Source organism: Hyperolius riggenbachi, chromosome 4 (assembly GCF_040937935.1).
Source record: "Hyperolius riggenbachi isolate aHypRig1 chromosome 4, aHypRig1.pri, whole genome shotgun sequence".
Taxonomy (NCBI): domain Eukaryota; kingdom Metazoa; phylum Chordata; class Amphibia; order Anura; family Hyperoliidae; genus Hyperolius; species Hyperolius riggenbachi.
Genome location: NC_090649.1, coordinates 419,460,690 through 419,474,593, shown reverse-complemented (window position 1 = coordinate 419,474,593; position 13,904 = coordinate 419,460,690). Strand labels below are relative to the sequence as shown.

At 46.0% G+C, this 13,904-nt stretch overlaps 1 protein-coding gene across 2 annotated transcripts in view; it reads right to left on the bottom strand.

The window, feature by feature from the left end:
• PPP4R3B (protein phosphatase 4 regulatory subunit 3B) overlaps nucleotides 1-13,904 on the bottom strand; it is an 80,033-nt gene that overhangs the window by 36,990 nt on the left and 29,139 nt on the right. For both annotated transcript variants that reach the window (XM_068232426.1, XM_068232427.1), the window contains exons 5-7: nucleotides 4,018-4,095; nucleotides 3,102-3,218; nucleotides 20-136 (exon numbers count right to left, since the gene is read on the bottom strand). In XM_068232426.1, coding sequence (XP_068088527.1) covers nucleotides 20-136; nucleotides 3,102-3,218; nucleotides 4,018-4,095 — 312 coding nt within the window. The remainder of the gene's footprint in view (nucleotides 1-19; nucleotides 137-3,101; nucleotides 3,219-4,017; nucleotides 4,096-13,904) is intronic.

The following is a 13,904-nucleotide window of genomic DNA, read 5'->3' as shown; positions in this document are numbered from 1 at the left end:
CTTTGAGGTAGCTACTTACATCATCACTCTGCTGGGCTTCCTGCATTACAAACTCCCGAACCATAGACGGACTAAATTCTACCAGATAAGAAAATATATCTGTGGCAGCTGCTCTAACCTGCAGATCATCCATACCCTGGAAGGAAAGCAAAGCCAAGCAGCACATTATACACAGGTACAAAACACAACTGAAATTATATTAATGTACCATGTCAAAAGCATTTTTTTTCTCCAAGACTAGTATATAAACATACAATACATACATGACTTTAAATTAAACCTGTAGCCATAGGAGAAAACAAAATAGAGAGAAGAGGCTCCCCTGATCATCCACAACCCCTCCACTGCTGGGAGCCTCATCTTTGCGGCCGTGCTGCCCTCCGTGTACGAGCATGGCAGCACTGGGGCTCGCGTCTGTGTACTAGCATGGAGCAGTTCACACAGAGTAAAGCCACCTGTATTGTCCATCCGTGCTCGTACACGGAGGGGAGCGTGGCCGTGAGCAATATTCAACATTAAAGCATACTAGATGAGAATCGACCTAGAGAAACGGGGGGAGCAGGCATACCGTATATACTCGCATATAAGCCGAGGTACCCACTTTTCCCTCAGAAACCAGGAATAAGTGATTGACTCGTGTATAGCCCCCTCCACAGTAGCCAGATGTGCTCCCAGTACAAGTCAACCCCACTCCCCATACTCAGATGTGCCCCAAAGATGATACAGCTGTGTCTCAAGATGCCACTACATGGCGTCAGATATGAGACACAGCAATTGCCACACCAGAAGAATCCTCGATCATTGCACCACCGACGTTGCTTGTACGCTCCGCTCCACAAGCCAGGGGACACAGGTAGTCTTGAGCAGCTTACTCTGCACACCATGTTGCAGGAGATATGGGGGGGGGGGCAAGGACACAGCAAGGAAGCCAGCTGGCAAGAGATCACTAGTGCAAGATCCTTACACCACTCTGCCAGAAACAAAACCTGCTCCACCATCTGTTCTGCTCCAATAGCTCGCATACAAGCCGAGGGGGTACTTTTTTTTGTGCCGAAAAATTAGGCTTATACGCGAGTATATAAGGTATACTGTCACCTGTCCTGATGCCCACCACTCCCCCCATTCTCCTCTCTGCCCCACATTTACCTAAATGCCCCTCTGGCAGCATGTTTCGGGTCGTGGAGTTGGGCCGGGCTGCGCACGTTCTACAGCACACACCCGTGTCCGGGAGTGCTCTGCGCATGACGTCACTACATCATGCGCATGATATCATACGCATGCGCAGTGCGCTCCCAGCCATGTGCTGATGTTCTCTGGCTACAGGAAAACTGCTGTAAAACACCTCCAAACTGGCTTGGTACTGAGGAAAATTTGACAAATCTGATGGCTTGACAAAGTATCTGTAGAGGACACCCCACCTATACACATTGGGCTTCAATTCACTAAGTATTACCACATTTGGTAATGCAGAAAACAGCTGATTTTACAGAACATCTTGCCAAACAATTCAGTAAGGCTGTTACTGCGCTGAAAAGTAAAATTACTGACTAGTGAGGTAAATTACCGACTTGTGCCCGTAAATACCTCAACAACAGGTCAATTCCCAAACATTAGAGCAAGCGGTAAAACAAGTAAAAATGTTCAGTATTTAAAGTGTACCTGAGACAAAATAAAGCCCAGCATTTATACTTACCTGGGGAATCCTTCAAGTGAACCCAAGGCAAGAGTTATATTGAGGCTGCCATGTTTATTTATTTTTAAACAATACCAGTTGCCTGGCTGTCCTGCTGATCCTCTGCCTCTAATACTTTCAGCCATAGACCACAAACAAGCATATGCAGAGGTTTGACAATATTGTCAGATTGACAAGATTTAGCTGCATGCTCGTTTCTGGTGCGATTTAGACACTACTGCAGCCAAATAGATCAGCAGGGCTGCCAGGCAACTGGTATTCTTTAATAGGAAAGAAATATGGCAGCCTCCATATCACTCTCACCTTGGGTTCACTTTCAGCCTCCTGTAGGCCTTGAGCTCCCTTCAATGGTCCTCCATTGTCCCGCAGTGGGCTCCAGGAATTCCTCAGTCGCGATCTACTACTCAGTGGTGTGCCGCCAATCCCACTACCATAACCGGGCCACATTACTTGGGCCCAAATTGCCCCCCCCCCCCCATTCTTTCACGAGTGAAAGGGACAGTCTATGGCAATCTCCATCACTCCGCCCTGACTCTAAATCCCTCAGTACTGGCTCCTCTGCTTCATCCTCTGCAGCCAAGAGATGAATGGAGACAATTGTGTGAGGGTGTGTGCAGGCAAGGTACAATCAGAGCTGTGGTGATGGGCAGGCACTTCTATGCCCCACCCCATCTTGTTGCTGCAGGCATGAAACAAATTAATTCAGACAAGTACATTATTTTTTTTTATGTAAACATCGCTCTCAGACTCTTCTTGAACTATAAGTGCTAAGCAAAATGACCTACAGTTCCACTATAAAAACATTCCCCAACATCGTGCTCTCTACATAAACACCTTAAATTTCATTTCAAGAGAGTTTAAAAACAATTGCTGTACAAAAATGCTGTTTGCTTTCCTGCGGGAAAATTATCAGGAGGGGACTAGCAATGCTCATTATGAGTAGCTATGTATTCGTAGTCAAAATTTAAATGAGTTTGGGCTGTTCATGACCAATGATCGGTTAACTTACCTAGTTGCCGATGCATTCCACTCGTGTCCCACGTCACTCACATGCTTCCTTCTTCCGGGTTGTCGAAGGAAGCATGGGAGTGATGTGGGATGCGAATTGAGCGCATCGGCACCTGGGTAAGTTAATCCCCCCTCAGCCATGGGCAGCCCGAACTTATTTAAATTTCGATTATGAGGACTTACCTATTCGTATGAGAACAACTAGAGGGGACCAGCTGTATGATCATCAAAGATCCATAAGAACAGTACTTTAGATTTTCCTCAGCCAAAACAATTTTGTGTTTGGCAGAGTAAGGAGTGTGATTAAGTCAACTCAGTACTTCTATCAACCCTGACTTCACCCCCACATTGACAAAACTCCTTCACAATAATCTCCCCCAAACCAAATGCTACAACTTACCATGACAATCTCTAGCGCAGGAAGAATTCCTAGATTTGCCAGAGTTTTGAAAAACGCATCTCTATTTTGAGGCTGCAACGTCTGTGAAAACGCACAGAATTCTTTGAAGAAGTTAACCTAAAAGATAAAGGCAGATATTAGCCAAAACTGCAGATTAAAAGGGAACTAATCACCGCCTCCAATTAGCCAGAAAACTGTCCAGACCAGGCCTCAACCCTACCATGGATCAGCAGCTTTGACCTGAAAGCAGTATAGTGAAATGGCCACCGTACCTGCGCAGTTAGGCTGCATGCATGCGTACTGTGGACTTGTAGGATCCCGTCCATGCTCGGTAGGCACAGCCTCGCATGCACGGTTGTCAGTGTTGTGAGCCCACACAGCTTTCTGGCTGGCCGCCTGGAGGGCAGCTGGGATCTTACAAGTAGTTGAATACTTTTATTAAGAAATGTCACCTTGGATATTCTTTAAGTGAAACTTAGTTGCCCAGTGTTACTTACCTGGGGCTTCTTCTAGCTCCCTGTAGTCCTTCAGGTCCCTTGCTGTCACTCCACTGCGTTCCATACAGCCGCAGTGCTCCTCTGACCGTCGGCCAGTCATGCGCTACTATACATGTGGGGGGGGGGAGGCACATTTTAATGACCTGCGCAAGAACAGAATGCTCCTGGCCATGGGAACAGGATCGAGGAGGCCCAAGGCCACACATGCAGTGTTTGGAGGAGACAGCTATTGCATAGATCAAATCAGAACCACAGCAAGGGACCAGAAGGACCACAGAGGGCTAGAATAACCACTAGTTAAGTTAAACAGGGCACCTAAGTTACACTTTACGTTTCCTTTAAGTATCAAACAAAACTAGGCAATACTTTTCCCAGTGCATTTACAAGGGAGTGCAAGAACAGGCAGATTCCCTGCTTACCAATTCTCGCCGCTTGTCATCGTCTGTAGCTTCATCTGTCAACTGTGCAAAAACTTCTGATAAAAACTTCTCATCTTCCTATATGAAATAGATAAAGTAGGAATTTAATAAAAGCGTAAAAACAGACTTCAGTCACTAAAACTGCTGCAGCAGTGGAAGTGGGGATCAGTGCATTTACTAAGCACATCTTTAAAAAAAGAAAGCCCAAATACAGAACTGTCCTCCACATGATGCCATGCCTGACAGTATACATACATAGAAATCACCTCACCTCAATGGCCAAAAGTGCAGTGTCTCGCTCTGCGTCATGGGGTCATTATTCATAACTGGAAATGATCTCACCTGCACAGCTGAGTATTTTGAATGACATACAGAGCTTTAGAGTCTGGAAACATCTTTTGACTTTATTCCGGTTTACAACACCCCATTTCCGACTATACTTTTAATGCACAAAGGCAAGAAGAAGGCGAGCTCCAGAGGCCTGCTATCTACTTGTTACGACTTCTGTGACATGCTGCAGATATGGCTCACATATAATGAGCTTTATTCAAAGCCTTTGACAATATTACACCTCTTATTTGGAGACCAGGGCTGTGGAGTTTGAGTAATTTTTGGGTACCTGAAGTCGGTGGTTTCATAAACTGAGAAAACGGATGATTTTTGTACCAACTCCACAGCAAATAATGCCCTGCAGACCTAAACAGCGATGATGCTGTGTGTGACTCATGAGGCCTGAGAAGCAATCCAATAGCTGGACCTGTCTCAGGAGCTGGCATATTAATCGCTGAACAAGGCGAGAAGATGATAAAGATCCAGGAATTGGAATTTGGAGGCTGCAACAGTCATGAAGAGAGTAAATATAATTCCTAAAGGCACACTGCTGGCTGCCAGCCCCACTGTGTGAGTGGAGAGCTGTGGGGGGCATAACAAGGGGAAGCACAAGAACAGGGAACACTATAAAGTACTATATAAGGAGCGCTATAACAGATGCCACTGTAAATGGCTGCACAATGATAGAGGTGGAGTTTAATTTGGAGAGAGAGCGCACTATAAACAGGGGCACTATAGTCTAATAGTCTGGTCTAATTATTCGTCTAACTAGACAAATGTTCGCTCCTGTACGCGTCATCGGGAGCTTACTGCGTAGTATGAAGTTTTCATGTACTGCGCAGCAGGGCTGTGGAGCCGGTACAAAAATCTGTCTCCAACTCAGACTCCTCAGTTTATGAAACCACTGACTTCAACTCAGACTCCAGGTACCCAAAATGGCTCTGACTCCTTAGTCTCTTACCAGGACTGTGGATTTTGTACAAAAATTATCGGACTCCGGGTACCCAAAATTGCTGCGACTCAGATTTCTCAGCCCTGCTGCACAGTAAGCTCCCGAAGACGTGCTCGGGCAGCCGCACTCTAGTTACAGGAATAATTAGACCGGGGCAGGGAACGGAGGATCGTAGGATGACGGCGTGGGACAGGACAGCTGCAGGGGGCTGATAGAGACCCCAGGTAAGTGTCAGTTTTTGTTTTTTTATACATGCCACATAACCCCTTTAACTATAGTGCCCCTGTTTATAGTGCTCTCTCCAAATTAAAGTCCTCCTCCATTAAGGCCCATATACACACAGAGCACAAATGTCTGTACAGACACATGATGAGCGACAGTTCGTTCATGTGGACAAGGCAAGCAACAAAGAAAGTCTGCAGACACAGCCATATCTGAGCGATTGAACTGGTGATCGCTCGCGGATTCTGTTGCGCAAACCGTCGCAAAGTCTGTCGTTGTCCTCACGTCTGCTTGGAAGTCTTCTGCAGACAGAGTCGCTCTCGACATCCAGGTTGTCGGCTCTGTCACGGACAACTTCCGCTGCGTGTTCACGCTTTGTTGTCGCATGTGTACAACTGTCGCTGCCATCAGTTGAAGTCTCTTTTTGGTTTGTTGTTGCTCACAGCTACAGACTTGTATGTCGTGTGCATGGCCCTTTATTGTGCTGACTTTCACAGTGGCATCTGTTATAGCGCTCCTGTCATGATATAGCAGCTAGTTATGATGTTGGTATAATACAGAAGCCTATTTTTATATCTGCAGTGTGTCTTTCAGAGGGGTATGTATGTTAAGCGGCCACTCTGGCAGCTGGCTTCATGGAGTTCCTGTATGGAAATGTAAATTAACTCTGCATTGAATACGGAATAGATCAATTAAATTGGATAGGCAAATGAACCTAGACATTCAATTAGGAACTGTCTACCTAGCCTCTAATTAGGAGATGGCTAATTAGGTCAATAGCAGCCATGTCCTTACCTTTGATCTGCTAGGAAATACTGTTTTAGATGTGTTTGTCACCTGCAACCTTTGCCCCCAGCAAGGAAAGAGGTAATTAGATGATAACCTCCTCTTTTGTCCTGCATCCTGAAAAGGTGTTGCATTGCTTTGAACTTTGTATTCATGTAACAGCTACCGGTTGACCAAATATGCAATCCTGACCGAGTCTGGGATCTTCAAAGGCTAACAGGAAACTCTGGCCAGCAAGGATGTGCCGTCACACCTGAGGAAATTGGATTATTCCTGGACCTTGACATTTGAGTGGCCCCGGGCCACACATTTTGCTATAAAACCTCAGCTAGGAAGATCTAGAGTTCTAGTAGTTCTTTGGCTATAGCAAAATGCTAGGACTAACCTGGTCTGACCAGAACCGCGTTCTCCTCGCAACAACGCTCAGATCTATATGCTGGTAACGTTTATTCCCATTGTATTTTAAGCAAAATGTCGTGTGTATCTTTGTAACTTTTATTGTTGTGATTTTTTACTTTGTTTTGTAAATCTTTTTGTATATATTCTTGTCTGCACTGTTCCACTTTTTGGAATATTAAATATTTATTTAATAAGTTTGACTTGTGCTGTAACGCTCATAGCCTAGAAAGAGACTGCAGTGTAATTTACGTTACAAGTTCAGCAGCTAAATGTGCAATGCTACCAGGGTTGTAATGGTATGAAATTCCACGGTATAACCGTAAAAAAAAAAAAAAAAATACCACGGTATGACGGTATTAACCAATTATTTGGACCTGGGCCCCACCCCCTCACATTAAATAATGTGCCCCCACCCGCCAGTAATAGGTGGCCGCAGTATAGGTATCCAGGGAAAGGTGTAGGCAGTGGTAGTTAGCCACAGCACAGGTAGCTGGCCACAGCATAGGTAGCCAGTGGTAGGTGGCCGCAGCACAGGTAGCCAGTGGTAGGTGGCAGCAGCACAGGTAGCCAGAGGTAGGTGGCCGCAGCACAGGTAGCCAGTGGTAGGTGGCCGCAGCACAGGTAGCCAGTGGTAGGTGGCCGCAGCACAGGTAGCCAGTGGTAGGTGGCTGCAGCACAGGTAGCCAGTGGTAGGTGGCCGTGGCACAGGTAGCCAGGGATAGGTGTAGCCAGTGGTAGGTGGCCGCAGCATAGGTAGCCTGTGGTAGGTGGCCACAGCATAGGTAGCCAGGGATAGGTGTAGCCAGTGGTAGGTGGCCGCAGCATAGGGATAGGTGTAGCTAGAATTAGGTGAAGAGCCAGAGGGAGGGAGAGGGGAGTCAGGGGACAAATACTCACTTGTCAGCAGCCAAGTCCTCAGTCCTAAGTGCTTCATTCACTTAGAGTGCAAAGACGCTGGGCGGGAACGAGAGTCATTGATGACGCTAGCCCAGGACTCAGGAGAAGTGCTCTGCATAGTGCGCCGCTGGTGGGAGCCTGGGTGGCAGTCTTTGCGTTCCAGTAGCCGCGTCCTCAGTGGACGCGTGTCATATCCGGCGCCTGAGAGCCGACTCGCTGAGTGGCAACGGCGGCGAATGCGTAAGCGGAAAAAACTGTATTTTGACAATGTGCATGGTATGATAACCATGCACATTGAAACAGCAATATATCGCGATACCGGTATATCGCGACAACCCTAATTGCTACTGTACGGTTGTATTGTGTGTGTGGCGTTCCCGTGTTTGGCCTAAGCGCAAAGCTGACCCAGATACGAAAACGCAGACTGCATGCAGATCACTCGATAGAGTGGGAATCGTGAAGTGTCTAGCAGCAGCTGGTGGTGGCAGTGAGAAGTGCTTTGCGGGGTGACAGCCTTGTTGTAGCTTGAATAAGGCTGCTCCCCGCTTGATCTGGTCAAACCCGCAGTCGGGAACCGTATCTGCAGGCGTGCCGCGGGGCCGGTTCCTGACAGCTCCCTTATATAGTACTGTACTCTATATTGTTTCCTGATCTTGTGCTTGCCCTCATACTCCCTCATACTCCCACAAGTCTCACCCATGCTGACTCAAATCCATGCAGCGGAAAACTGCAGCATGCAACATTTTAGATGCATTTAGGTAGATTAGGAGAGCAGAAGAAAACGTATCCTTAGTGCTGCGCCACTACACCAGTTATTCACCAGTATAAATACAAGGATAAGTACATAGTAAATCACTTGAAGAGACCAAAAATTCTTTTGTATGAAGATGAGCTAAAATATTTAATGTATCAAAAAGTGCAAAAATTGGCTCACAAATCTTCAAAGAGGTTCATTTTTAGACCAGACATCCCATAAACAGCCAGGAGTCACCACTTCCAATGTAAATAAATGTCACACACAGGGACTGGTCAGTCCTGCCTGTGTGCAGTGTTTATTTACATTGGAAGTGGTGACTCCTGGCTTGGTTGTTGTCCAGATGCTGTTTTATTTGTTGCCCCTTTACATTCCAGATTAATATTCCTGGCTTAGTTTTGGTCCAGATGTTGTTCCATCTTGTGCTGTGTATAGAGTGCAGATGTACACAATTGATTGTGAAGGCCTGAAGAACGTTGTCTTTCTAAACAATTGAACAACCTTGCTATTTTTTTTGTTGCAACTTTTTATGGGATGTCGTGTCTAAAGATTGAACCTCTGAAGATTTGCGAACCAATTCTTGCACTGTAAGCTCATCTTTATAAAACAACTTTTTGGTCTCAAACATTTTAGATGCAGCCTATTGATTTCAATAGACCGATTCCACATCCAAAACAGTGTAAGGAAATGTCCAAGAATCGCAGATAGTAGTAATAGGCCCTAAATGTCCCCCAAGGTGTTTTATGGCTGCACGCTGGAACCAAAATACAAGCAATGAAGTCTACAAGGTCATTCTCGGATTAAATCCAATCCATTTAACCATCACAGCTCAAACGATTCCCTGATCTTGTCTACATAAACCCATGAGGGCAAACATTGCACACCCGAGAACCTGCGGACGTGTGAGAAACAAAGATCATTCCCACTCTTTGGAGAACAGGGAACGAGAGCATCTTGTGTGAAGCACTTGGTTGTAGGCAGCAGTAATACAGTCAGTGACCCAGCAGTGCACAAACCAAGGATCAAACAGATCTGCTCCACACCGGATAATCCTTATACAGCTACCATAGAAAACCCAGTGCTGAACAGAAGGCACAATGCATTAATTACATAAATGAATCCTAGCAAAGCAGATGGACAAAATGTTGTCACCGGCCCCCTGCTGGATTTACACTTTCTTCTTTTAATAGGAGCGCCACCATTGCGTCTCTCAGCTGAAAGCTTGCTCCCAATTACAGCAGTGTTACGTAGGTTTACTGGTGAGTAAAACAATTTATTTCCCATTTGAACATAATGGCATACAGTATCTGCCCACACACAGTTACCAAGCTGTTCTGTGAGCACTTCCTGCCTGGAGCAGCCAGCTCTGGATTAAGCCAGCGGGGCAATATCCATTTATGAAAGGAGGACTGTGGAAAATCTCCACGTTGCAAGGCAATGTGTTCCTGCAAAGCTTGCTCCATTCTCAACAGATTATAGACATCCTAAAACTAAAGGCAATTTCTGAAGGGAAATCATAGCAAGAGGAATATGGAAGCTGTCATGCTTTTTGCCTTTTACAAGGAACCCAAGATGGGCTATAGTGCAATATTTATATCTACCCAGGGGCTTCCTCTAGCCCCATGTGGTCTGTGGGCTCCATGGACATCCTCACTGGACACCTCAGGTAATTTAGGTAGTCACATTCTTCTGTGTGCGCGTAGCTGCAAGTGCGTGACGGGGCCAAGCATGTGCAGAATAGCACGACTGGTCAAACTACTGTAGACAACCGAGTGGCCCGGGAATACGGCGCTGGAGCCCAAAGACCACGCGGGGTGGGAGGAAGCCTCAGGTAAGTATAGATACTGCACTTTACCCCAGGTACACATTAATAAATCTCTATTTCCTGCCAGCCATCTGATTTTCTGACTGCAGTATTGGACTATGCCTCTGAAACCATGTACAGATGCTTAAGTCAGTTACCCTTCACACACCTGCATGCAAAATCTTCATATAAATGCATTCACTGAACTTATGAGGCAATGTGCCTGAATTTATGTGCTTCAGTATGGATCACTTGTAGGTGAAAGAAACTGGAAACCTGTATGGGCCTTATGCTAGGTCCATTTTCTGGCAGATTTACTGTCAGATCGATTGTTTCCAACATGTCCGATATGATTTCACATCGATTTCCCATAGAAGTGAACAGAAAATCAATCGGAAATAATCGATCTGCCAGTAAATCTTCCAGATAATCTCATTGTGTGTAGCTAGCATTAGGTGTGTCTATGGTAAAAATATTTACATTAGGAGGTTATGGGAGAAAGGGGGCTGTGCAGAGACCAGACTACAGCAACCAGCCAGAAAAGAAGGATATCTGAGGAATGGGACTTCAGAGACAAACTAAAGGTATGTATACAGTCCTGCTTCAGAGAGACAATATAAATAGTCCAGGTATATGAAAATTACAAAGTAAAGGCCAATACATATGTTTTATTTGAAATAAGCATGTAAGGTTACATAAGCATGCAAGGTTATTTCTTAGCCAATATTCCACTATTCTCAAATAATACAATTCCTTAGTGATCTCACTGAGCATAACAAACACCAGGGAAAGGCTGGGCAGCAAAATAAATCTCTGGATGGAAATTTTGGGATGGGGAGACAATCAAAAAATGGATTTGTTAAAAAGGTCACATCAGTCAAACCGACTTTTTCATATCCTGCCAAAAGCCATGTAAAGGGGCTCATTTACACTTCAGACTTTATTCACTGCAGGTCACAAAGAGCAGCAGATTCCAAGTGAGAATCCCAATGTGATGAAAGCAGTGCTTGTGCCATGCCCCCTGCTGCACTAAAGAGACAACTTGAAGCCCTCCCTGCAGCAATTTGTAATCACAGCAGGAAAACAGCCACTCGCAATGCAGTGTGGACAGATGTCAGCAACAGCTGCCAGCTTACATGGGATCACAGTGTGAAAACACACAGAGCACTCTGCAGTGAATGAGGCAAACATCCTCACAGGATCTCCCCTTCCCCTCACTTGCTGTGTAGCAGGATCCTGTCAGTAGAAATACCAGCATACAACAACAAACATTTAGGTATTAAGGTACCTTTAATAGAAACCTTAGGTGACCCAAAGGAGCTCACAGTTTAACCAGCCTGGTGCTTCTTCGGGAAAAAGGACGTTTGGGCACCACTATAGGCACCCATACAAATATTTATAGTAGGAAATTTATGCACCAAAGGCCAGCCGCTATGGTATAAACAATACTTAGCAGGTTTTCTATAAAGCGTACGTTATAAATGATGTTTAGCAGTTTTCTATGAATATTGTGGATTTTTTTGGTTAAGGTTGGTGTCCACAAAGGGGGCGGGGTTAAAGTTAGGCATCCTCAAGGAGGTTGGTAGGGTTAGGCATTGGGGGGTCTATAGGGGAGAATGGTATAGGTAGAGTTCTGTGTGAGAAGAGAGTTAGGTTCAGCTGTAGAAAAATATATATAATTTAATAATATTTTACTTTCGAAATTTGCACATCATAATACTAGATCTGTAACTTTACTTATATTCTGGTAGCTGCTATTTTGGATGCCCAAACTTAAGTCGGCCTTTCTGCATGTAAACCTTCCTCCAGCCTCCTGTAGTCCTTCAGATCTGCTGCTGTGCCCCTCTGAAAGCTGTCGCAGGCTACTGTGCATGCTCGGCTGCAAAACATCTGGCTGCAGGCGTACGCTCAAGGCCTGGGCAGCGCATGTGCAGTAGCCCCTGACAGGGCTCAGTCAGACAGCTTTAAAGGGAACCTTAACTGAGAGGGCTATGGATGTTTCATTTTAAACAATACCAGTTGCCTGGCAGTCCTGCTGATCTCTGTGGTTGCAGTAGTGGCCAAATTGCATGCCTGAAACAAGCATGCAGCTAATCCAGTCTGACTTCAGTCACAGCACCTGATCTGCATGCTTGTTGACTGGCTGTGGTTAAAAGTATTAAAGAAACAGGATCAGCAGTAGAGTCAGGCAACTGGTATTATTTTAAAAGGAAAAATCCATATCCTTCCCAGTTTAGGTTCCCTTTAAGCAAAACACCGCAGCAGAAGGGTGGAGCACCCGGCTAAGATCCCGGGGAGAACGGCATGCAGCCAGCGCAGTGGCCATCGACTATCCGGGTCACCCAGCTTAGAAGAGTGCTGCGGCTGACTGGAGGCTCGTGGAGTCACAATGAGGGCACAGAAGGACTGCAGGGGAGTCTGGAATAAGCCCCAGGTAAATCAATACCTGGCACGGTGTGATGCGGTGCGCCCAAGTGCCAATTTGCCGCACAAGCAACAGCGCATTGTCAGGAACAGCTTTTTTTTTTTTTTTTTTTTTAAGTTTATTTGCGTTGTGGTGCGCATAAGAGTATTTTTTCAATACACTTTCGCAAAATTCTAATTCCGGCCAGAGGAAGTGAGCGCTAATGCCACGCTAATCTCCGAAGGCTATTTTTAGCGTTGCGGTGCAATGCGCTCATCGCACCACAACGCCCCCACAACAGTGTTTTCCAGTGTGAAACCGGCCTCAAGGTTCCCTTTAATGACTAACTGTACAAGATTTCCTTGCAAGCTTTCTTTATAGATTTTTTATCAACATGATTTACAAAATACATTAGACATTCATATCCCATAAAACACATGCGGGTTATTCTTAATACCTAAAAACATCACTTCCCAAGGGGAGCGTGGGAGCCTACTTTAACAGCTTGTTTTTATCTACAGCTTCTTTGCATACATTTATGTTATCCATCTATAATCAACCCCTTTCTGAGACGCTATTGACAATTTACCCTCATTCAGTTTTCCTTCCACCTCCTATTTCCAACCCACATCTCTCACCTCCCCCCCTCTCTAATATGAGTCCGGAGGGCCTCCATACAATCAACATAGAACTGGAAGAAGAAAGAAAAGAGGGGGAAAAAAAAAAAAAAAAAAAAAACCCACCCCAAACCAAGACCCTTCACCTTATTCCCTGCTCCCCGTCCCCTCACCCACCCCCTGCCCCGGGCCAGCTCCTTGCAAGCTTTCTAAACGAAAGCCTGCAAGGAATTCTTGTACAGTCATTAACCTCCTTAGCAGTATGGACGAGCCCGCCGGAGGGTGCCGCTCAGGCCCTGCTGGGCCGATTTTGTTCAAGTAAAAAAGGTGCACACGCAGCCAGCACTTTGCCAGCCGCGTGTGCTACCTGATCGCGGCGTTCCGCCGCGTGCAGCGGCGAAAGAGGGTCCCCCCAGTCGCCCGAGCCCAGCGCAGCCGGAACAAACAGTTCCGGCCAGCGCTAAGGGCTGGATCGGAGGCGGCTGACGTCACTCTGCTCGTCGCCATGGCGATGAGGAAAGCGAAACAAGGAAGGCCGCTCATTGCGGCCTTCCTTGTTACTTCTGATCGCCGGAGGCGATCAGAAGTACGCATCGGGAGCGCCCTCTAGTGGGCTTTCATGCAGCCAACTTTCAGTTGGCTGCATGTAATATTTTTCTTTTTATTAAAAAAAAAAAACCCTCCCGCAGCCGCCCTGGCAATCTTAACAGAACGCCAGGGAG